This window comes from Stigmatopora argus, chromosome 8 (assembly GCF_051989625.1).
Source record: "Stigmatopora argus isolate UIUO_Sarg chromosome 8, RoL_Sarg_1.0, whole genome shotgun sequence".
Classification (NCBI taxonomy): domain Eukaryota; kingdom Metazoa; phylum Chordata; class Actinopteri; order Syngnathiformes; family Syngnathidae; genus Stigmatopora; species Stigmatopora argus.
The window spans coordinates 4,445,326-4,471,039 of NC_135394.1; the positions used below are offsets into that span (position 1 = coordinate 4,445,326).

Here is a 25,714-nt window from a genome sequence, read left to right on the forward strand (position 1 = left end):
AAACCTTACTCTTTGGATACCACACGCCATTATTATACAATACAAACCCACCTGTGTTGTTGCTATGGCAAGTGGCAGTGAAGCGAACCGTTTTTGTTTTTTGTTTTTTCTCTAAGAGGCGCAATTTGTAATTTCCTTTTCTGCTCCGTCTAGACCGTTGGCCTCATGCCGCAAGGAAATACATGTTAACATTGCAACTGTACTTCAACTTTGAACACACAGACAAAAGGAGTGTCAAGGAGATAGTGCGTGCATGCGTTGTGAGTGTCTTCAGTGAGGGTTTTACGGGAGTGTCCCAGCCCATCAGTGTTATGTGCGTGACTCAGCACATCAAAAGGTGAGGAAACATGCATATACATGACCTTCACGTGAAAGCCCGGAAGGAATTCAGTAAAACCCTTCGTTTCTTTTGATGTAAGGTGCATACCATGGTGGGCAGAGCACACAAATAAGTTGACAAATGGGATGACTGTACCTCCAAGGCATCTTTCAGGTGAACTCTGTGTAGGAGGAGAACAGAAGACTCCTGTTCACTATATTAAGGACATAATTAGTTTTTCTCATGATACGATATTCGGTTCACGAAATTGGGTACAATGACTTGACTTGTGGATGAGTGGTTAGTGCGTCAGCCTCATAGTGGGGGACCTGGGTTCAAATCCTGGTCAGTGTACCTTTGCATGTTCTCCAAGGGACTGTGTGGGTTTTCTATGGGTGCTCTGGTTTTCTCCCACATTTCAAAGACGTGCATGGTAGGCTGATTGGACACTCTAAATTGTCCCTAAGTATGAGTGTGAGCGTGAATGGTTGTTTGTCTGTCTCGTTGTGTCCAACAATTGCCTGGCCAGCTGAATCATTATTTTTGCAGGCTTTAGTTGATATGAAGTCACAGCAAAAATATTTCAAAAACGAGCACTACATGTTTTTTTTTCATCATTACATATTTATTGTTTGATTCCTTTATATACAGTTGTCACTCACCAACAAATCAGTAGGTGTGATTCAGTGCACCTCACAAAATAACAAATAATAGACCAAAATAATCACTTAAATCGTATAATGTGATTCTCTCTCGAGAGCAGCAATGTCAAAATAAGCCAAGCACACTAAAACCCCTTAAAAATTCACTTTCCATCAATGTTACACACATCTCAATCTCTATTGCAATCACTCAAGAAAACAATATAGGAAATAATTAGACAAACATTTATAATGTGGACTAATCATTTACTAACAACACATTTAGTAAACTTTTTTTACTGGATATATTTCAAAGCAGAGTCCTGAAACATGAGTACAATAGTGGTCGGAAGCATTTCAGAGTAAAATTCCAGCCTTTGAGCCCCTGCGGGTATTGGTCTAATGTGTCAGATTCCAGGCTTCCAATGCTGGAGGTGTAGGTGTAGTGTGTAAAATTCCGCTCAACGGGAGCTGTTATTTTATAATGCCCTCTCACAACCTTGCCTTCCCAGCATTTGACCTTTTTTGGGTGGGGTCTTGTCCATGTAAAATGGTAAAGCTCAGTGTCTTTATTGGCCAGACAGTTTTAATGTGTCACATTGGGAGTTTTGTGTGCTCCTATTGTGTTTTTTTTCCATCTTCCTCTGATCTGAGCTCCGTGTTCACGTTCACAAAAGCCACTGAGGCCGGTTGAGGAAATGGCCCCGGAAGACAAACTTGATAAATCCGGAGGATGCGTATGCTGAAACAACAGACTCAGGAAAATCAACGCACCTTTAATCTTAATGGGAGAATAAGTAATCCCGTTTCTATGGTTTTGGGTGTTGTTTCCGTACAATGGTCGCTTGAATATGAGGCACTCCCCTTTCCCACCCTTTAGGTGAGTAAACAACAGTGAAATGTTGGTGTGTTTACAAGTTGCCATTAAACAAACGGTTACAAGCTTCTCTTGATATCAGTCATGTTTAGACGAGTCATCTCACTAGAGAAAAAAAATATGTTGCATATTGTTATGGCACGAGAAAGCTGCAAGGACGTTCGGGCCACCAGTGGGTACAGTACAAAGCTTTTTACGGTGGATTTAAATGGCTCTGAGTATAATTTCATGTCATATCTAGCAGGTGAGCTGTGTATGTGTTTGCTCATGTAAGCATGATGGCAGTTTAAACATCTAGTTGTTAAATGTTTAACTGAGGATAGTGAGATTTTATAAAGGAATTTAAAGGTGACACAGAAAGAGCATTGATATTTTCGTGCACATGTTTTTTTTAGTGTTGACATCCAGTCTCAGCCGAGAAGAAACCAAACATCAGGTTTTTCTGATGTGAAAAAAATTCAGAATACGTTTGTGCAAATAAGACAGGTGGATTTTTTCAGTGTTTCTAAAGCTCTAACCAGTAAACGCCATAGATTTTTACTAAATCCCATTGCGGTCCGATTCAGCATCAACGGCATGACTGGGAATACAAAGTCATCATTATTTTCCCAAAAGAAAATGCCCAAGGGAATCAAAAAGTCGGTCCAGAAGTCTTCATCTTCAAACTGTTTACTGATTCTCGTTTCCATGGTGATTCCAGGGATTGTCTTCAAGTTTCCTTTTGAGAAACCTCTTCTTGGGGGTCTCACTCAGGGAGAAGGGCAATGTGACGTTGGAAGGATTCTCCTTCCGAGAGACGATGCGGTCTTTGATGGCGTCTTTGATCACCTACAGGAGGAAAGTGGAAGTTAACTCCAACAATAGTATCTTTATGGTGTTACGGTGTAGAATGCTGCATCTTAACGCCTTCAAAAATAATAGAAACAATTATTATTTTGCATGGGCAATACAAGTGTCTTGCTTTTACTTTGAAAGTCTAGATGTGCTCACGTGCAGGCAGAAACGGGTGAGGCACTTATAGCTGCAGGTCATGTTTAAAAAATATCAGCTCACCTTGAAAAAGAAAAGTTGTTGTTTTTAACAAGACATGGATTGGCAAATATTTATTCACTGAAGTCCAAGCAAGTCAAAGGCTTGTTACGTAAATATAAATTGTTGCGTAACGGCGCGTTTATTAAGGAGTGTATTAGTAAACCCTACTCTCAAATGCTTTGAAAAAAGGGAGCATCTGAGGACATGCCTCCAATTAAACTAGGAGGGATGGTAGTGATCATTCACTCATTCAATGGATTTCATTGGATTTTTTTTTTATATCGATGACCGTCATTGGGTTCACATCAAAGACCTGGGTTCAAATCCAGGTCGGTCCACCTGTGTGGAGTTTGAATGTTCTCCCCGGGCCTGCATGGGTTTTCTCCGGGGACTCTGGTTTTCTCCCACATTCCAAAGACATGCATGGTAGGCTGATTGGACACTCTAAATTACCCCAAGGTATGAGTGTGAGCGTGAATGGTTGTTTGTCTCCTTGTGCCCTGCGATTGGCTGGCCACCAATTTAGGGTGTCCCCCGCCTCTGGCCCGAAGTTGGCTGGGATAGGCTCCGGCACAACCCGCAACCCTAGCGAGGATAAAGCGGTTCAGAAAATGAGATGAGATGAGACCATATTAACCAATTAACTTTAATGTCCATTTACCCTTAGTTTATATAAATACTACTTAATGTGGTTTGGAGGGGGGGCTCCTGCTGCCCTGCACCAGTCAGGATCATTGACTAATTTAATGTTTTAACTCCACACAAGTTGGTGGTCGGCTTGTTTCATATATGCAACATTTCACATGGAAATGGCTGTAAGAGCTTTCCTTCCAAGAGTTGGTGACGCTTGGCTCCCAGAGAAAGTCTGCCAAGTCTGTGGCTCCTTCATACTCAGTGCCAAATTGGAATACTTTACGAAAAACTAAACCACAAAAATGAAATGTGTAGTCACACGTGTCAGAATAGTTGACATCAGTTGAACTTTCATCAGGCAGGACTTTTTGGCGCTGATGATAAATGCACTTTCTCTAAGTCTGAACTTGATTCAGTTATACATTTATTTTATCCTGGGAGAGCTACATTTTGGAAGGATTTTGAGAAAATTATTTGCAAAAGAACCAAGTATACTATTGCAAAAAAAAGTAATAATCACAAATTTTATATATATAATAATAATGATAATAATAATAATAATTATCATTATTATTATTGTCTGAGTAATGCACAGTTTGTTATTTCTCAGCTGTCTCTTTTGTCTTTTATGCCTGTGATTGTTTGAATAAAAAAAATAATTGTAACTAAGCATACAAAATAAACGTGATATTCTTCTTTCCACATGGAATTAAAATACCGTTTGCATCAAGTTATCTGATCTATTGCAAAAGTATCACGTGGCCCTGCCCGTGTGCGGTTGTTTGGTCGCCGGTCTTTTGGTTGCTGTCTTTTGGTCGCCGGACTTTTGGTTGCGGTCTTTTGGTCGCCCGGACCCAAACAACGGGCGACCAAAAGACCGGCGACCAAAAGACCGGCGACCAAAAGACCGGCGACAAAACAAGGTAAAACAACACGGTCTACGCATCAATAAAAGCCAACAATGGCCCTGAGCAGTTTCACTGAGCCGATGTGTGAGTGTATAGTAGTTTGTATGTACATGAGTTGTCCCCTTAGGAAGGGGCGTCAGTCAGGGTCTTAACAAGTTCTCCAACAAAACACAATAAAAGTACGGGACATTTGGAGCTTTTCTTTAGCCTAATAAGCAATAGGGTATTAAGTATGACTAAATAATAATTAGCAGTTTGTATTTAGGGAATTTGAGCAATGATTTAAATGGTAATTATCAATAACCTTCCGGGCGACCAAAAGACCGGCGACCAAGCGACCGAGTACCGGCACTGCCTTAACTCTCATCTTCTACAACAAAAATTGATATGTTCAGACATGTAAATACATGTTTGTTTAAATTGGAACCCAAAGGGGAAAAGCTGGGGGTAACGATAGACTCGTGTGAATCTGACAGGGAAAGATGCTCAACAGTTGAGAATGTGGGAAAGTGAGAGAAACTAACACTGACCAGAAACTGACATTTTTGGAGAAAAATAGGACCAGCATGTCCTTATTTTAACAGTGAAACTAATTAATGCTGAAACCAAAAAAAGTTGAAGTCTTTGTTTGATTGTAAGATTTTTCATGTGGCCTCCCTTTCCCAGTTTAAAAAAAGAAATTGCCCAGTTCTGGTATAAAGGCTTTACGTAACCTGACCAACAATTAAAAGCAATTATAGCAATGATTTGAAATAAATTTAGCAGCTAACCTTCTGATACATCAACCATGCTCATATTGCTACCTTACAATCTTTCTATTCCAGCACTCTCAAACTACTCCATGAAGACTTAAAATCATGTTCCATTAAATCAACTTTTAACAATGACAATTGGAATGTGGGAGGTCGTCTTAGGGGCCTGGGGAAAACCAAGCTTAGCAGAAGTTTTAAAGTTGTGTGCATTTTTATGTCTGATATTTAGCAGAATTTTGTCACAGCTCCGATTTCTTAAGTTGAAGACAAAATAAAGATGAGTTGAGCTGAGACACTAGAGTTTACAGTGTTTTCACACAAGCAAGATCATTATATTCACAAAGAATTAGCAACCATCTTTAGTGCTCTTATTCTGTCTATACAGTGGTACCTCGACATACGAGTGCCCCGACATACGAGCAAATAGAGATACGAGTAAAATTTTGAGCAAATATTTATCTTGAGATACGAGACAAATTTTGATATACGAGCAGACAGCGGACGTGAGAGGTTGCTCATAAGAACATCATGGGCACTGTCTTTCTGGTAGCAACTCCCACGTGTAATGTTTCTCTGGTCGCAACTCCCTCGTGTAATGTCTCTGCGAGCACTGGGCGGAGCGTTGCATTTTTTCAGTGTTTTTTTTTCCCGGTAGTCAGTGCGAATGGCGCATTTACTACTTCTCGTTGGCAAGTGGTCGTGCGCTATCCTATTGTGAGGACATTTGTGTGCATCATTTGGGGAATATTTTGCAGGGAAGACAAAAGCAAATAACCCTTGATAGGTTGCATCTGAAAGTCAGGGTGGAGGCGGGGCAAATGGAGTCAACCCGGGAGAAGAAAGGTATCAAAACTTAAAACAAAATTAGAATTAAGTTTAGTATAAGGTTAGATTAAATTTATTGAGTGTGCCTGCATCGTAATCCAAGTTCATTTAAATTTGTTTATGTTATGTTACGAGCGCGTTGCCGTGAAAAAAGCTCCTCCCTCTCTCTGTCCGTCTCTCTCCCCTCCGCGAAATCCGTCTAATTTTAATAATATTAAACAAATTTTAGCACTATTAAACCACTAGTTATTTGTTACTTTGTTAATAGATGGCGAATTAGAACAAATAAAAATGTTTTTCCAATCCAATATCCTGTTTTTGGTGTTTTTTCAGAGGGATGGAATGAATTAATTTGTTTTTAGTTCATTTCTATCGGAAACGTTCGTTTGAGTTACAAGAAAATCAACATACGAGCTCAGTCCCGGAATGAATTAAGCTCGTATCTCGAGGTACCACTGTAGTAGCAAATGTATGGTAAACAGCCAAATAGTCATCTATCTTCACTTGGTTAGTGTTTCATTTCCCAAAGCACTTTTTATCAATATTTTACAAAAACCTAAACCATGAAAAAGTCGTGTCGTCAAGCACATGCCAGAATAGTGATCAAGCGCATAACAAACGTCTTCTGAGCATGGGAAGTAAAAATAAATAAATAAAAACATCTGCCTTGAATCAGGAGGGATTTTTAAATGATCTGCGTAGCCATTGCATCACATTTGACTTGGCATCTAGCACAGAAGTGACTCAGTTACACTCCATTAGAGTCTGGCTGCTCTCAAAGAGTGACACGCCTCCGCCTGATAATCCCTGTACTCACCGTAGAAAGTTTTGATGTTGCACCATAATATGATAATGACTGCACGGTGACAATGCAAATATCCAAAGCATTCTCTATTGCCCAATTATGAGGATTAGTCAGAATTAAGGTTGTGGAACTTGATCAACTGACCTCCAAGTTGTTAAGTGTGTTGAACTCCATGAGGTCGTGGAGTCGTGTGTAAGCCTCATTGGAGTACTGGAAGTTGAAAGTGGAGAAGGGCGATTCTGGGTCGTCAAAGATGTCAAAGTCTGCAAACTCCTTCTCCTTCTCTGTCTCTCTTGGTACACCTTGCAAATAAATAATCAAAATGGGTGTTTTGTGAGTAATCTGATGAACCACGATCCTTAGAGGGAATGTACAGGTTTCTTGAAGTATTTTTTTACCCACTTACAAAATATGTAATGCCAATTCCAGTAAGATTCATAAAATGCTTTCTAAACTTTTCAAAATATTTCAAACACCGTTCTGCCTACTACCCCGGTTTGCCAACCTCTGGTCTATAGAACGTAACAGTTTTTACGTCAAGGCTGATTTGGACGCTGGTCCCACCTCAGTCTGGTTTAATTACCAGTTAATTGTAAATAATGCAATGAGTGGGAATAAATCCTGAACCTGCTTCAGAAACATAAACAAAATTAGCAAACACTATACATGAATTCCGCTTGCTCGCATTATAGGACAAATACCACACTTGGGTTTACATGTAAAACAAATTTACCAATGACGCATCAGTTACTTCTTTAAGAAAATTCTCAGACAAAAAGCAATCTGGAAAAAGCAACCAACTGATAGGAAACTAATTCAGCATTAACTCTGGATATAGCCCCTTTCTACAAACTGGAAGTCCATTTATGGAATATACTGCCGGCTAGTGAAAAAAAAAAAAATGTAATTTCCATAAACAGGCCACGGAAGTACGTGGGCACATGACTGAATGAGCGTTAAGAGACACTAGAGAGATGATGAGATGGAGATTAGGTGCTAGGATGTCTTTGTATCAAGATAAATGGCCAGTTTACACATAACTCTCCCACATCAGTGACAGATTCCGTTCCAGCACCTGGCTCCTCAAGGAACCACCATTCTCACAAACAGCTCATAAAACACACACGACCCGCTGCTGTTCCTGTCTGTGTCCACATGCAATTCCAGGCAGCAAAATGTATGTGGGTTTAAAGACGCATCGTTTCCATTAATATCCCTGACCCTGAGCGCATGGATTTAATCGGTAGCTATGTGGCTCAAATGGCAAAAATAATTATCCGTCTTCTCGAAATATTGCGTAAATTCAAGGAAGCGATGCCTCATGTGATGTTACGGTAAAATGCAACAAAGCGGTGCAGTTTGAATGTTTTTTCTACACATACCATGTGGAAAACCGACCATATGTACACACTTACCAGGCGCTTTGAACTGTCTGAAGTTGATATTCACCAGGACAAAATGGATGACGGTCGGGCAGTTTTTCTCGCCTCTTTTGGGTTTGAACACGTAGCATTCCTTGAGGCCTTCTCGGTCAAAGACTTTTGGATCAATTTTCGGGAATGAAAGCTTGTTCATACGAGCCCACTTTTCAGCCAACAGAAGCTCCTGGTGCGTGGATTTTAAAATGATAAAAAGGCCTATTTAGGGCTTGCAACGGTACAACAACAAAAAAACAGGGTATAGTGTACGCATTGAGTTTTATATCACACTTCTTGGCACAATAACTGATTGAATTTCATTTGTCTGTAGAATTCTAGCATGATGGTGCTACACATAGTGTGATTTTTAAAATGATATACAGTAATACCTTGAGATACTAGCTTAATGCATTCCGGGACCGAGCTCGTATGTCAATTGATTCGTTTCTCAAATCAAATTTTCCCATAGCAATGGAATAAATACAAATAAATCCGTTTCCACCCTCTGAAAAAAAATGGATATTAAAATGGAAAAACATATTTTTATTTGTTCTAATTCACCACCTGCTCACCAGGTAACAAATCCCTATCTAGGGGTTATGATGTTCAATACTAAAACGTGATATTATTCAGTACAGACAGACGGTACCGTTTACCGCAGACGAGAGAGTGAGAGAGACTTGACGGCAACGCGCTCGTAACATAACATAAACTTTAAATTTAACTTAAATGGACTTAGATTACGATACTTTCAAGGGTGTCTTTTTCAAATGGTTTACTTTCAAGTCAATGAAGATTCCGCTGGATTTTTCGCTGATTATGGACTCGGTCACGCTATCTCCCGCTAAATGTTTATCTTTTAACTATTTGAAACGAAGGCTCTCCATCTTGTTATGAATGTCACTGTGCAGCTTGAAAATGATAGTTAGCCCTTCATTCCATTGGCTTGCTTTGGACCCATTGTTTTCTCCCTTAATTTTGCCACCCGGACAGCTGCATCGGGAACCATCTCGTATGCTCGTATCCCAAATTTGTCTTGTATCAACATAAAAATTTGCTCAGAATTTTCTCATATGTTCGGGCACTGGTATTTTCAAGATATTACTGTAGTGGTCTTGTGTATGAATAAGGGGGCGTAATGGAAACCATGGTTCAGTGTTTACATTTAGTTTAAAATCACAGCTAACGTACTATAGTAAATTATATTAAAGACAAAAGTTTAAAAATTGCTAGCTTGTATGATTCTCCAGTGACAAAAGTGAAGTCAGACCTTAAACGGCGGGCTGGAGTCACTTGGTCGTGCAGAGAAATCAAAAGAGATGATAAGATCAACGCCACGTTGAGGTCGCAGAAGGAGAGGGTAGGGGAGGTTGTAGGTTAGGCCGCTATCCACTACGTGGATCTTCTTACTCTTCACATCCAGGGGTTCATAGATACGATCAAACTCATCCGGGTCTGAGAAGGTACAAATCAGTCAAAGAATGGAATAAATGCTGAGTTCAGGAATGTCAAACATGTTGGCACAGAAACACTTTAACAACATGAGAAGGATGAAGAAAGTTCATTTGTCAACATATTGTGAAACAGTGAAGCCACACAGTACTATTATCTTCTGTCTCTTTGTTTTAGCATTAAACTCATTCTTCTAACTAAATGTTAAAATTAATCCAGGCTCAGTTAAGCTATTTGCACTCAGCAGTTAAAAAATTCTGAAGTTTCGCAATAATACATCCTACATTTCAGCTTTTATCATAGTTGATGAATGAAATAGTTTGACTTAATTTAGTACAGAGGTGCCACTGTCTAATAGGCCCTTTCGATTGTGGCACCCTTGGGTTCAGCCCACCTTAGTCTTTTGAATATGGAGGCCATGTCCATGAGCGTGCAGAGTTTGGGAAGCAAGTCAATTATGCAATTATGCTTTTGCAAACACATAAAAGTGAGTAGAAAAAAGTCAAGATCAAAAGTAGCCATCCAAAATAAAAATGTACTCAATTGGCAAGGAACAAGTTCTTCCTAAATACTTTTTAAAATTTTGTCTGTAATATACAATTTGAAAATGTTTAACATACTCTGGGAAAAATGCTTGGTATATTTTTTTTCTGAGCGTAACATCACCTATATGAACAAATTAAATTACAACTTTAGCCCAAAATCTAATTGTAACTGGAAAAATTTGCAGAAAAGAAACATCAGCTGACTCATTCCAAGAGCATGAGTGCTCACACATGCATGGATAAACATAGATTCTACTTATCAAAATGAACATATCTCATACCTGTCAACCTACAACGAGTCGTACGGTGTTTGTAAGGTTTTTTGGGGGTTTGTAAGGGGAATCATAATCATTTATAAGGGCAGTTATCGGCAGAGGTTGACAGGTATGATTATCTCTGGTTTCCCGTGTCTATCGCTGACAAATCAAAGCTGGAAGAGAGTTTTAAATCCACTCTTTCAAGGAATGCACTCTGTGTGACCTAGTATAACTCTAAATCAGGTGTCTCAAACCGATTCCACCGAGGGCCGCAGTGGGTCCTGGTTTTTGTTCCAACCGATCCAGTGCCGACATTTTAACCAATCAGGTGTCTTCTAAAATAAGTAGCACCTGGCTGCAATCAACTGATTTAACTGATTACACTTGCAAAAGGTATCCTCTTGTTGAGTTGGAATGAAAACCTGCACCCACTGCGGCCCTTTGAGGACCGGTTTGAGACCCCTGCTCTAAATGAATGTGAGAAAATGTAGCAACTGCTATCATAAGGCTATGAGAAAAAGATGATCCAAAGCCTAATTGTACTCAATGTGCATCTAAAAAGAATACACAAAACATTCATTGCTTGTTGTTGTTACCTGTGACAGCATCCACCTCCTCCTCTGGTGTAGGTTCATAGCAGTTGAGTCCATTGACAGGAGAAAAAGGAATGCTGGTGTTCAGGTTCAGTCCCAACATAAAGTTATGCACCTGGTCAAATGAGGGGAGCAACGGAAATGAATATTTCAACTTGTATAGCTCTAAAGATCAAATTCCAAAAGGGAGTTTGGCAACCTTGCCAGCTCGGCCCTCTCTGGTGTTGAACAAGGCTGAATCACTAAAGAGCGAAGTGAACATCCTTTGAACCCAGCTGGCCTGAGCAGTGCGATGGTACTCGTCTTCTGCCTCCTGGTTTTCTGTGCCACCTGAAAAAAATTATACCGTATTTTTCAGACTTTAGGTCGCATCTAAGTATAAGTCGCACCAGGCAAACAATGCACAAAGAAGAGGGAAAACATATATCGCATTTTCTCGCATATTAGCCGCCTCCGCGTAAAAGCTGTACCCTTAAAATTGCCTTAAAATTGTAGAATTTCTCTTGTATAAGACGCCCCCTTCTTTACAATTTTCACCTCCATTTTCATGTTTTTAATAGGAAGTACAAATGTGTTACTTTAAAGGGAAAATCTTAAGAAAAATCATCGCACGTGGTATTTCTGAGATACTGTATGAATCGAAAAGATTGTCTACTGGTTTGCACATTATTTGGGTCAACATCATAAGGAAGTTAATATGCCTGTCTTTGTAAATGCAACATATCAAATTATTCAATTTGCAAAAAGAAATCTTGACGAAAACCGGATGATTTGATGACAGAAATTAAAATTTTCTTACCAGAAGTTTAGGATATTGCTTCTAATGTCAAAATATCTCGTTCATATTACTGCAATAGTTGTTACTTTCAAACAAGAAATAAAAAAGAAATAAATCAATACAATTTTGAGAAGTAATCTCAATCAAAGGAGTAATATTTCGCACTTTCTAAGCAAAAATGTGCCTTTCATCTATTCCTCTATTGAGTATTGACCACAAGATATTTAAAGTGTCATGGCGAACATATCATTACAGATGGAACAACGATGACACATTGGATGTTAACCTTTACATATGTGCAAATCTTCCTCTGATATGAAAAACAAAACTGTCAATATTTACACTTCTATTTACGCTACGTCGGCATCCTGGTGAGAGTGTGGTTAGAGCATCTGCCTCACATTTCTGGGGTCAAGGGTTCGATCCCAGGTGGGTCCTGAGTGTGCGAAGTTAGCATGCTCTCCCCGGGCTTCCGTTGGTTTTCTCTGGGTACTCCGATTTTCTCTCACATCCAAAAAAAACATGCTTGCTAGGCTGGTTGAACACTCTAAATTTCTCCTAAGTTTGAGGGCGAGCGTGAATGTTTGTTCGCCTCCTTGCCCTCAGGGTGTTCCAGGTGCCCTAAGTCAGCTGGGATAGGCTACAGCAGGCCCCCCACCCCATCCCTTGTGAGGATAAGCGTTTCAAGAAAATTAATTGAATACTGTTGTCTTAATAAGTTAACCGACTTGATTCAGTAGTGGAGAACCAACGTTGCAATTTGTAGGAATTGTAGCTTACTTTTGCGAGGTTCGTCTTCGTTGTCGAGACTATCTTCTCCAACAATTTGTTGTGGCTTGATATGTTCTGGAAAATTAGACATGAAACATTTGAGAGGGCGCAACAGGCGAAAAAATGAAGTTTTAATGAATTGGAAGAAGCAGTGACGTTTGTAAAGTTGCAAAATCACATGCCACACTTCAACTTAGCTTTGATTAACTTTTGCACAACCACATATGTACTCTACCAACAATGCAAAATTTAACTGCGACAGTTTTGCAATTGGTGGCACAATGGCCGAGTGGAAGGTAGGCTGCTTGAGCAGTCTAAATTTCCCCTAATATTAGTGTGAGCGTGAATGGTTGTCCGTTTTCTTGTCCCTGCGGTTGGCTGGCCATCATTTCAGGGTGTCCCCCGCCCGGTGCCCATAGTTGGCTGGGGTAGGCTCCAGCACCCCCTGGTCCCTCCTGTGAGCATAAGCGTTTCAGAAAATTAATTATCAGAGAATTAATGAATTTTGCACGGGTCACGCAAATCCAGTGCTTTAGTTTTTCAACTTTTTTTACGGGCGCAACAACTTCGCGTAAATTTATGCAAGAGGAACGATTACTAAGCAACACATCAACACTGTCAAAAGGAAACCAATGAAACCCAAACACATGTTTTAACAGTTTTCCCATGTTTGGTTTGATCATGCGCTGTCTCTGAATATCCAAAGGTCATCATAAGCAAATGCATTTTCCTAAACAAACATAAGAAAATTCCTCCGAACTGTGGTCTGAATAACAGACAGACTAACGCTAAACTACTATACTTTTTTTATCAAGTCCATCTCACCTGAAAAAATCTTCTTTAATAAATTGATAAAACTCAGAATTTTATTTTTCTTATATCTTTATGTCTTAAAATGTAAATAAAAGCCAGTATTTCCAGGAAGTGTCCGCCTGACACAAGGGCTTACATTATATAAATGCCAGAACTATTTTTATCCAATCAAAAGTGAGTATCCCAAATGTATCATCATCAATACATGTTATCACACAAACCTGTTATTTTTGGGCGTATAAAACATTTTCTCCATTATCAAAAGGTTAAGAAATGTGCATACTTTGTAAATACTTTTAGCAGCTGTCTTTTGTATGAATGTCTTTTATATTCAGAGCTCTCTTATGCTTTAAATCACATGTGTCAAAGTGGCGGCCCGGGGACCAAATTTGGCCCGCCGCATCATTTTGTGTGGACCGGGAAAGTAAATCATGAGTGCCGACTTTCAGTTTTAGGATCGCATTAAAATGAAGAGTATAGATGTATATTAAATTTCCTGATTTTCCCCCTTTTAAATCAATAATTGTATTTTTTAGATCATTTTTTTCTGTGTTTTTAGTTGAAAAATCATTTTGTAAAATCTAAAAATATATAAAAAAACTGAATATTCAGGGCTTTTAATCCAGTTTGTTTAATCCATTTATTAAAAAAATCTAAATATTATATCTAAAATGGTCCGGCCTACGTGAAATCAAGTTGACGTTGAAGCGGCCCGCGAACCAACCCGAGTCTGACACCCTTGCTAAATAATTTGAGTAAAATCGTAAACACGCTTTTATACTTGGAAAGGGATTTTCAAAATTGCATCAACACTGTCGTCTCGTCTAATTCACCCATTGAGGACACAGCATAAGGAGCTATTGAGTGTTCAGTAACAGGTTTGAAAGCACTTGGCACACGTGTCAAACGCACAACCTTTAAAAATAAAATTATAAAAAATACATTTTAAAAATCAATGATGACATCTTGAGAATATAAATGAGAAAGGACTTCTAACGGGTGAAAATTATGAACAAAATTAAGTGAGAAATAAGGAGAGAAAAGAAGAGTGAAATGTAAGGACAAATGAAAGGCAAAGTGATGAAATGAGTCTCACTTTGGAAAAGGTTACAAAACCATTTCTAAGGGATTCCAGCAAACCATGGCCACAGAAATTGCCCACAAATGGAGAGAACTGGAAACAGTGGCAAACCTTCCCCCATCTAAAATTACCCCAACAGTGAAACAACCAATCCATGAGTTCACAAAAGAAACAAGAATGACATCGGAAGCTCAGCATGCGCCGATTACGGTCAGTGGTGACTCAATTAAAGGAAAGAGACTTGGTTAAAATGGAAACTTTCCAAATAGAAAAACCACAGCTGACAAAAAAAAGAACTCCAAAACCTGTTCAAAATTTCTAACATTTCAATGAAACACAAGGCTTTAGGAGAAATGTTTTTAAATTGAAAGACAAATGTTTTTGAATGAATGTGGCCTGAAACATGTATCAGAAAAATAGACAGAATTCAATAAAAAGCCAAAGCCATGTTGAACGTTGCTTGCTGGTTTCATCTGTAGAAGAACCTGCTGTCTGGCTGTCAGTTCATCCCTTTAAACCTCCTGTAAAGCTATTCTCGTTATTTATTACTATAAAGCTACCTGATGATGCAGTGATTCTTTTGCCTGACTTCAGTGTGGGCAGCGTGGGATGGATTCCTATTTTGTGATGGTGTCATTGTGAATGCGAATGGTTGTCTGTCACCGGTTTTGTAAATGAATGACAATGAATTTTTCTAGGCAGATCAGCAAGGTGAATGAGTGATTACCACGCCATCCTCAAAGTTATGATATCGAGGGTTCAATCCCTGGTGGGCTCCAACTATCCTGGGTGGAGTTTGCATGCTGTCCCAGTGCCTGAATGGGTTTCCTCCGGGTACTCTAGTTTCATCCCATCTCCCTAAACCACTCGACCACTTCAACCAGCTGGCAAGATTTTGGCTGCACTTTTAAATAAGGGATTTTCTGATGCCAGGAAAACCCTGAGTTTAGAAGGGACGTGGGAAAATGTAGCCGATATTATATATTTTTTAACACAATTTTAGATCACTAAACGTAGAAGAATAAGCATGGCTGGCTAATCACCTCAACTGTTGAACATGATTACCATGACCGTATCTTGTTTTGGCTCTTATAGGTTGTAGAAAAAGGTCTAATTTGTTTTTACATTCTGTAAAATTGAGTTTCTTTGAGAAACAAACAATATCAAAATGCTAATCATTGGAACTGTCAACAAACTCAAAGTTAAATCGACACTCCCAAGAATTAGGAACCTGAAATATAACTTTAAAATAAGGAAGTGTCACTAAAGGGGTTGCTATGGAAATGTAATTTATAGAACCCTGATAGGAAGAAGAAACCTGTACAGGCAAAGCCTGACAGGAGTGCAATCAAGGAGGAAATACTTACCTAACTCCTCCTCCATTGTGGAGCCTCCGGCGGTATTGTTCACACCGAGTACTCTGTTAAAAAGAATGGAGAAGGCACTGCCCCAAACACCTGCACAAACATACATTAAATAAAACAAATAATTGCAGTTGTAAGAGTCATCAGAATCAGCAGCAAAAATGTGGACATTTTCTCACCCATTAAAAAGTGAAGAGGGTTTTCTTCATATTTCTTGACCACTGTTCCCATGAAGAATTTGCTTCCAAAAAGGTCAGGTTTCATAAAAGTACCATACTTTGCCATTCCAATTTCATAAGGACTGAACTCCACCCAATCTGAAAATGAAATCTCAATTTTAAATCCCATTTTCTTTCCTCATTAAATTAACATTATCTCCTAAAAACTAAGAATTAGGAAAATATTTGGTAAAAGCCATACTAGAACAATTTATGACTCTCTAGACTTTTTCCAGTCAGTGGTTACCACCCATATATGCTAGGCAACTTTGCAACAATTCAAAAAGTTTTAAAACTTAATTTTAAAAACATAAGAAATGTATACACAAATGCTCATTATAAACATTTCTGCAAATGTGCATACATTATAAATACAATAGTTAATAAATCTGCCAAATGCATACTGAAAAATCATCTATTAACTTGGGCTAAAAACATTTTAAACAAATATAACCATTTTGTATGTTGAGGAAAACAACTGAAATAACCAATTCTGCACTTTAGCTGATATCCCTTGTAAATAGAATAAGCTGGTTGACTGAATGAGGGAAAGCTTTTGATACAGTTATTTTTTGACTTTTCACTTTTTGACATGATGGTGCTGGCTAAGCTGACCCAATTTAGTTGTAAGGTAGGACAGTGAGTTTCCAGGTGTTCCCCAAAACATTTAACTTTCATTACATACAGGTGTGGATGTTGGTTTCTACTCTACATGTTTCTTGTGATCAATAAGCGTCCAATCCAGAGTCAAGTTTGCATTTTGCTCAAAGCCAGCGTTGGTAGGCTCCCGCTCACAAGTGTTAGAAATTAGATGGATGTTATTAGTAGTGTTGGATGGACACTGATCCTACTGTCAGAAGTGGGTCCTGATATGATCCTAAAACACAAGTATCGGTAAGTACAAAGACCTAATGAAGTGATGCTGCGAAATTTGTAATCCGTAAGGAAAAGAAGCAATGCTCTTCCAAAGATGGATGCTCTGTACAAAGGCTTCCGGAGAAGAATAATAATAAAAAAGAAGAAAACAATCATTAGGAAAACAAAGTCGAACGCACTAAAGGTAGAAAAAAAAGATAAAAGTTGTTGATTTTTTTCTGAGATGAATAATTATAGAGTCAAATACTATAGTGTTTTACATGGGAGACATACTGTCTGATGTCGATATGAGCTCATATTAGCTCCAGGGTCAACAAAGAGGGTTTTCCTACATAGGTTATACATGAATGAAAGTTAACTGGCACAATGCCGCAAGCAATCATGCCATTTTTGTTCAGGCTTGTATGACACATTAGCTGCAACAGTAACAAAAACTGCAATCATGCAACTAAAAATAGACACACAGATGCACGCAAACATACCTGCCATAAATATTAAACTAATTACTGCTATTAAAAACTTCTTGTACTTAATCCATTTTTTGACACCAGTATTTACTGAGAAAATAATTTGTGTCAGGGAAGATTCACACAAATACGTGCTAGTCACACTTTTGTAGGAAATAGTCTGAAGTCTGAGCCGCTTATCCTTGCAAGGGTCGAGGGGGGTGCAGGAGCTTATCCAAGCTAACTATGGGCACTAGGCGGGGGACACCCAATCGCAGCACACAAGTAGACGGACAACCAGTCACGCTCACACTCATACCTAGGGGCAATTAAGAGTGTTCAACCAACCTACCCTGCATGTTTTGGGAATGTGGGAGAAAAACGGAGTACCCGGAGAAAACCCATGCAAGCCCAGGGAGAACATAAACTCCACATAGTGAGGACCCACCTGGGATCGAAACGTCGATCCCTGAACTGCGAGACCGACGCGCTAACCACTCATGCACCGGGCCGCCTAGTCTGAAGTCATACAATTCATTTAAGTTAATAATTGGTGGTAAGAGCAGACAAACAGTGGAGGTTGCATTGGCAACAAGCAAATCAGTTCATCACACCTTTCAATTTAATCATACTGCCGTCCTAGCTCGTCAAATACCTCTCTTCTTATTAAATATCGGTTTGGTCAGGTTTTGTTGGTTTTCAGGAATGTATATGTAGCTACAACATTTACCTGCAAACATGAGCTCAGAAACATCTGGCTTGACATGCAAACAGGTGAAGAGAGGAAGAGGACTTTGTGCCTGGTTTATTTTCTCCTGAATGTCACTTAGCTTGATGTCCATCCTCTAAAAAGAAGAAAGACACTTACTAATACAATTGATATTATTTCCTGTCAATACTTTTGAAAAAAGTAAATCCCCTGAAAATGAAATGAAACATGTTATATTCAGATCTTACCGCAGGTATGAGGGTTTCTCCAATGAGCATACCGAAAATATCAGTAAAAGTGACCGGCTGTCCTGAGGCCTTCTTGATCCAAAGAGCTTGGATGTAGTTTTTTATATGTTGCGGCATCAACAAGCGTAATGGATTACTGTTGACTCTGTTCATCAGTTCTTTGTTGATGTAACTTGGACCTTTGTTTGGAAATTCAGGGTGCGAGTAGAGGATGGACATGTACCTAGAGAAAAATCAGAAAAAAAGAGGACAGTTTATAGGCCCACTTTTTTTAACAGAACATATGAAAATTCCATTTGCCAATATTTAAGCAGGAAGTACAGTACTGTAATCTAAGAAGAGTTTTTCCCCCACTTTCGCCTTTAACTCATCTGTCAGACCTACCAGGTGGATCCAGAGAGACCGGCAATATATGTACTACAATCTAGGACTCCAGACTCAAACAAAGCCTTCATCACACCAGAGTAGCAGACCATGGCACGGAAGCCGCCTCCTGAACCTGAGATAGCAATAACTGGCACCTGTTGCACGCACAGGATGAAAGTCATTAATGGAGAAAGCAGAAGTTTATTCACTTGGCATGAGCCTCACACATTTCCATCCTCTTTTCTAGGCCTCCATTAACTAACCATAATGTGTGTCATTCCAGAATTGCAGGACATTTTGGCTTGAAAATTCATGAAAAATAAGCCTTCACTTTTCTGATGTGCTGCTACATATAAATGAATAACACATAATAAACTATCAAGGGCTTGACTAGTTCATTTGAACAGAAACTTATTTTAATCATTTAAAATGTCCTCCATTTCTAAAATAACACATCACCAAATATTTAGATATTATTCTTACTGGTGTATTAATTGTTGAGTCCTGTGTCAATATTTGTTTGTCTCATCAGCAAATGTTAGAATTCAGACAAATCCAAGACACAGACACCAAATAAACATGATGTAACATGGTGCCATGTTAAGGTGAAGACATTGGCTGGCTATCTCAGTCCTCAAGAACTTCCTGTACCCGTTGAACTTGGCGAGGTGTGGTTGCAGATTATAACCAGCCTCAAGGGCATCAGACGAAATCAATATAAGTGAAGAAAATGAAACTTTGTCCATGGGATAGGAACAGAATATTGAAGACCTTTGTGGATCTTATGTTGTTTGATATAAGAACTGGCAATACTTGAAGGAGTGAAGGATATATATGAAATATTTGTTCACACGTGAAATGTACTACTTTCGGGAGTTTCATTAATGATCAAGACATTTCCAAACTAAAGCAGGCCAACTACTTTTTCGCTGCTTTTGTCTGGGGCAAAAAAAGTAATTAGGACATCGTTGAGTGACAATGTCTGCAAAGGGAAACTTGAGCATAACCTCTGACTAGGCAGTTTTACTTCACTAAATACTCTGATGTAAAAATCCAGAAGTGCATAGTGAGGAATTCTGGGGGAGGAGATGTTACACCTAGTTCACTTCCTTGTGCTGCTCCATTCTTACTCTCCCATTCTACGTGTAATTATCACACCTTTAACATGTTTTATGTGAAAAGATAATGCATGCTAATGTTCACTGCGAGGGACTAAGCACCCATACCCACCTCTTCGGGTGAGCTGGGAAGGACACGAGGCTTTTCCATGTCTAGTAACTTCTTGATGCCCAGCATCACTCTTTCTCTGCGAGTCTGCCGGAAACGCTTCTCCTTTTCACACAGAGCCAGGCTGAAGCGTAAATCTAACTTTGTGCTGGAGGCACAGAGACATGCATTTTACACAAACAAACCGGATGTTTTGGTTACAAGCCTACATAATTGTTTTTCCCTCTTAAAAAAATCATCAAATACTATAACTCAGAATGACCACGATAAATAATTGTAATGTTTTTGCTGAACAACATACCATATCTCCAAGAACATCTCTATGTAGACTTTAGTTGCCTATCAAAACAATGAGGTGAGGCATTGAAATGTTTTGTTGAAGTACAAATGTAACAAAGCTCAGAGAGAATTTTGAGGCTATATATGTATTTTGTTATAGCTTACTTTGCCAATGCGGAAGGTTTCCGTCTGTTTGTGGCCGACTCTGAGTTTGGAAATGTCAAAGGAAGCAGTCCCAAGAGTCTCGTCCATCACATAATTGGCGTCCATTAATGTAATCTGTGTAGGAACAAAATTACCAATTTTTGTCTAGTTAAGAAGGCACTGTAAATGTCTATGGGAAATGGATATTCCTGATAAGATGTAATGTTTAGGATAAAATAAGACAGGTCGAACCTCTAGGACGTTCTGCAGGTTGGGGTCTAAGATGAATTGAAATTTTTCGTCCCATTTCGGATTGATGTTGTTGTCTATGTGCTTGGTCTTCTTTCTGCTTTCTGGGGCTGTCGGGATGAACAGCTCCACATATGGATCTGGTGTGTCCACTGGACAAACATAAGATAATATACATCTTTAAACTGCATTTGTTTTCCATAATTTGTGTTTTGTTCTGTTTTTTCCCTTTTAAATTATGCATGAACCAAAAAAATGTCTCAAATCTTGGTAACTGTTTAAAACATTCCAAGCGCACTGAAATAAAATAAAAAATACCGTATTTTTCCTGACATAAATTGCACCAGCCAAAGATTACACAATGAACATAAAAAATATATAGATAAGTCCAACTGGAGTATGTTTCATTTTTGGCAGGGACATTTTTTATTTTATTGGAAACCAAAAACAAACAACCTTTTAAGTAACAATAGTAAAATGAAGAATAACAGTCTTAATGGCATCTTTTAACATAATACTTAGATAAATAAAAGCCGCAGGTTCAGCCCAACGATGAAAAAAGTGCTACTTATAGGTCGGAAAATACGGCAACTTTAACTCATCTTAAAGCAAAATGGTATTCTCTTGTTTTAATAACAGACAGTTTAAAATGGTATCTTGCTGGAGATTTTATATTCAGTATATAGATACATAGCAAAATTCACGTAAACAAATGAAGTAGACTCACACAAGTCCCCAAGTGCGCCTTTGGTGACACTTTCAGCCCGAATGACTCTCACTGTAAATTTATGGGAAAATTGTTGTTCCACCTAAAATACAATGTGAATGTCACAAGTGAAATCAGATGAATAGACCACCTGTCATGAGATCAATATAGCATAATAAATAAGAGGGGAAAAGTTACTTTTCAGCATGCAGTTAAAAAAACACTCAACAATAGCAACAACATTTTAGGTGATTCTCACATTACTGTGGTTCAACTTCATGACATAGGTACGAGGAAATGTTACATAATTACTGGAACTTAAGGCTCATACATCATGGAAAATAATAATCTCGTCAGAGGAAAAAGTTTGTATTGTAATAATAGAATTTGGGCTCCCAAAGCAGAGAACTCAATTGGTTAAAAAAAAAGAAGAAAAATCTGCCATGAAAAAATGTTCATCTCCTTCGCAGATTGACTTTTTTTGTGCAAATTTTCATACTTGTTTATAATTGCTGTAATTATCAAACAAAACCGGTACCAGACAATAAGATGCACCACCCCAAAAATAAAAACAAGTATACTTTTTTTTGTATATTAGCCTCTCCGGACTATAAAACACAGGGTATAACCCTGGTACCAAAAGAAATGCAGCAGATTATCATGTAAAAATGGGTATTTATTAAAATGTTTTTAATGTTTGATATTTTTACCACTACATAAATTTTGGATTTTCTTTTAAAGTGGGTTCATAAAGACTTTGGGCTAATTTCCTTGTATCTAGATGCCAACTCTGCTCTAAGTGAACTGGTTGAATTGACTCAGACTACAGTTTATAAGGAATACGTACAATTATATTGGATGCCATGGTGTCTCTGCGGTGAAATAATTCCTGAAGATGTGAATTCAGGACCACCACATCTCAATCCTCAGTTTACGCTGTCTGTAAAATTAAACACAACAGTTCCAAACGTACTACTCAATGTTTAAATACAGACATAAGGGGAAGATTTTCAATGTAAAAATTGCACCCGACCTATAAAATTCTTTATACAAGCAGTGAAAACAGTACTGATCCTCTTTCACTAGTCGCGTGTGTGTAGTAGAGAATCATTCAGTGTTTTTTCAACTGCTCAACAAATAGTGCCATCACTGACGAGCTTGAGAGCACGTAGGGAGACTGTGCTCCACCAGTTCGTCACGTAGTTTGCCTCAGTGGTCCAAAACCTACAAGTGCCAGCTCATTCTGACCTTGTTCATCAATGTACAATGGGCACATGCAGGGCTATGTGTGTGGGTGTGTGTGTGTGTATGTGTGTGTAAATGTGTTGATACAATACACGTTCCATGTGTATCCGGATGTGAGGGAAACACCACAAACGAGCACTGACGCACAACAGATAGTTTTTCCACAAAACATAACACAACTGTTAAACTATATGGATTATGTATTTCTATCTCAGAATTTGTGAGTTAATAGCCTGAGTTCGGCCCAGGTCGGCCCACCTTTGTGGAGTTTGCATGTTTTCCCTGGACCTGCGTGGGTTTTCTCCAGGTACTCTGGTTTCCTCTCAAGTACCAAAAACATGCATGGTAGGCTGATTGGACACTCTAAATTGCCCCGAGGTATGAGTGTAAGCGTGAATGGTTGTCCTTCTCCTAGTGGCCTGCGATCGGCTGGCCACCGATTCAGGGTGTCCACCGCCCCTGGCCTGAAGTCAGCTGGGATAGGCTCCAGCACCCCCCACGACCCTAGTGAGGATAAAGCGGTTCAGAAAATGAATGAATGAATTTCTGTACAGAGGATACACACGGATACACTACATTCATATTCGTCTTCCCCTGCATCACATTTTTATTTTAATCACTTAAAATGTGTGGATCATTACTTGATGATAATGAGGATAAAATAAATTCTTTTTCTGTACCACTCATCCGCACAAGGGAACGTATCCCAGCTGACTTCGGGCCAGAGGTGGGGGACACCCTGAATTGGTGGCCAGCCAATCGCAGGACACAAGAAGACGGACAACCATTCACGCTCATACTCATACTTAGGGGAAATGTATACTCTTTAACTAGCCTACTCTGCATGATTTTGGGATGTTGAAGGAAACTGGAGTACCCAGAGAAAACCCAAATAAGGCCGGATAAAACATACAAACTCCAGAAAGGACCACCTCAGAACTGTGAGCCCGACGCACTAACTACTCGTCCACTGTGCCGCTAAAATGAATTTAAAAAATGATTATTATTTTCATTAGCGATTAGATCATATTAGGGATTAGGAATTATTGTCTTGGCATGGGAGAGAGTGCCATTAAGAAAAAGACGTTTGCTGTCATTTGTAGGTGATAGGGTATCGTTTCTAGCCATACAACAGCAGTTGATGTAGTTTTCAAGTACCGCAAACTACACTTTCTGGAGCACCTGTTTTACTCATTTGCTTTCAATGAGATCAAATCCACTTGGACTAACTGGGAAGGGCTCGCAGCAAATGATTGTTGGCAGTCGTCCCATCAAAATTGGATGGACGTCCAGCGCAGTCAATGGCACTGAAACTTTGGCATTCGCAAGTAGTCCTGCCCTGAATCATTCTCAAAGGGATGCAATGGAGTTAATAGTAAACATTATCGTTATATGTATTTATATTATTTATTGCTAAAATCAAATCAGTCAGGAAAAACTTAAATGTGTAATTGTATTTTTATTAATCCTTGCTACTTTGTATATTGTGCTTTTCCCTCTCTGTTTTCCTTTTTTCTCTGATCAGCACATATAGACATGGAAATTAGCCAACGCCTATAATCGGGTGCGGTGAGTTTAATTGCATGAGGCTCGTGTATCGTTCATTAAAATGTAATTAAGTAATTATTTAATTATTCCACTGATTATTTACCTTGAAAATGGTTAAACAATGTTTCTTTTTTTTCTAATTTCCAATTGCAGTTATTTTTCTCTATTTTAATTCATTAATTGACTTTTTAAATAGCGCTAAGAACAAAAGAACTGCGGCTATTCTCTATTTTTTTTACTTAAAAATTGTTTTTTTTTTAAACTGCTTGTTATGAATACTATTTCATTTATTTATCAAATTTAGTGTATTTATATAGTCATACATAGTATATGTCTGGATTCATTTATTTTCATTTAGTTTTTACAAGTTTTATTCATCGATTAATATATTTATTCATGTACAATTCATTTATCAACTATAATTACTACTTGGCACTTGTACTATACCAGATATTAATATACTGTGGCACTTGTGGTGTTCATGTATGTGAATGGCCGGTTTTTATAAGCCACGTTTTTTTAAAATGTCCCAATAATTTATAAAATGATAATGTAAATTGAATTAATTTGTATTCAAATTCAAACAATGAGTGTAATTCCCAGCAGGATCCAAAATGTTTAGCGCTTGCTGCAGGACACACACAAAAATGATCTTCTTGAAAACAAATCTTAAATGTCAAGGCAAATTTTACATTGACAACCCATCAATAAAACGTGGAAAAGTATACCGTTCATATTAAATGATATGAAAGCGCAAAATCCACGATGCTCATATTTATACTATGCTCCTCGAAAATACGATACTAAGCATTTTTTCTTTCCAAAAAAGAAAACGTAGCTTCCTCATTGCGCAAACGTAGTTAAACCACCAAATTCACTTCTTTGGTAAAATACTAAAAACTTATACGCGTGTCTGAGAGGAAGCAAAGTAGACATACCTTGACGAAGGAATGTTTAAACGCTCAAATCCCGAAAGAGTGTCATTCCGAACGCGAGAATGTTCCACTCCACCACCTTAGTGGGGGGAGGCGGCGCCTCGCTTTACTTGTGGAGAATCGTTTAGTCGAAAAAGAGTGACACGTAAACTATTAATACGGAAGAAAAAATATAATATTTATGCGCTATCTTCTTCAACTTCAGTCTCGTAGAGAAGTGTCAAACATTTCCTTTAAGGATTTTTTTTTCTATTAGTAAATCGCAAGGGAATCTATGGTATATTCTATAGAATCAGTTAAAAAGTGATTTCCACGTAACAGTAGAAATGGGAATAATAATAAAAATAGTAATAATGATAATAATAATAATACCAACAATAATAATAATAATACCAACAATAATAATGATAACAATAACCATAATAATAATAATAATTATTATTATCGTTGTTATTGATATTATTATCATCATTATTATTCATATTATTATTATAACTATAATAATAATATTTTTATAAACAGGAAACCCTTATTTTCTTGCGTATTACTCCCATTCCGGTGGTGGGGGGGGGGGGGGGGGTGTAATGTCTAAGGGGAGGTACAGCATGACTCAATTGAAAATCAGTTGAGTGAAGTGGTGATGACGTCACCGGG

The 25,714-nt window shown here is 38.4% G+C and overlaps 1 protein-coding gene across 1 annotated transcript; it reads right to left on the reverse strand.

Annotated features, from left to right (window-relative positions):
• Positions 1 to 928: 928 nt before the first annotated feature.
• Positions 929 to 25,164, reverse strand: pla2g4ab (phospholipase A2, group IVAb (cytosolic, calcium-dependent)). The gene is made up of 19 exons (XM_077607731.1): positions 25,064 to 25,164; positions 22,180 to 22,272; positions 21,354 to 21,435; positions 20,630 to 20,778; positions 20,399 to 20,512; positions 20,256 to 20,293; positions 19,958 to 20,102; positions 18,746 to 18,882; positions 18,362 to 18,584; positions 18,135 to 18,249; positions 16,044 to 16,181; positions 15,868 to 15,957; positions 12,616 to 12,681; positions 11,257 to 11,387; positions 11,061 to 11,172; positions 9,481 to 9,665; positions 8,208 to 8,397; positions 6,937 to 7,094; positions 929 to 2,665 (listed from the first exon to the last, which is right to left on the reverse strand). Exons 2-19 carry the CDS (start codon positions 22,195 to 22,197, stop codon positions 2,507 to 2,509), a joined length of 2,250 nt encoding a protein of 749 aa, XP_077463857.1. The 5' UTR covers positions 22,198 to 22,272; positions 25,064 to 25,164; the 3' UTR covers positions 929 to 2,506.
• Positions 25,165 to 25,714: the final 550 nt, after the last annotated feature.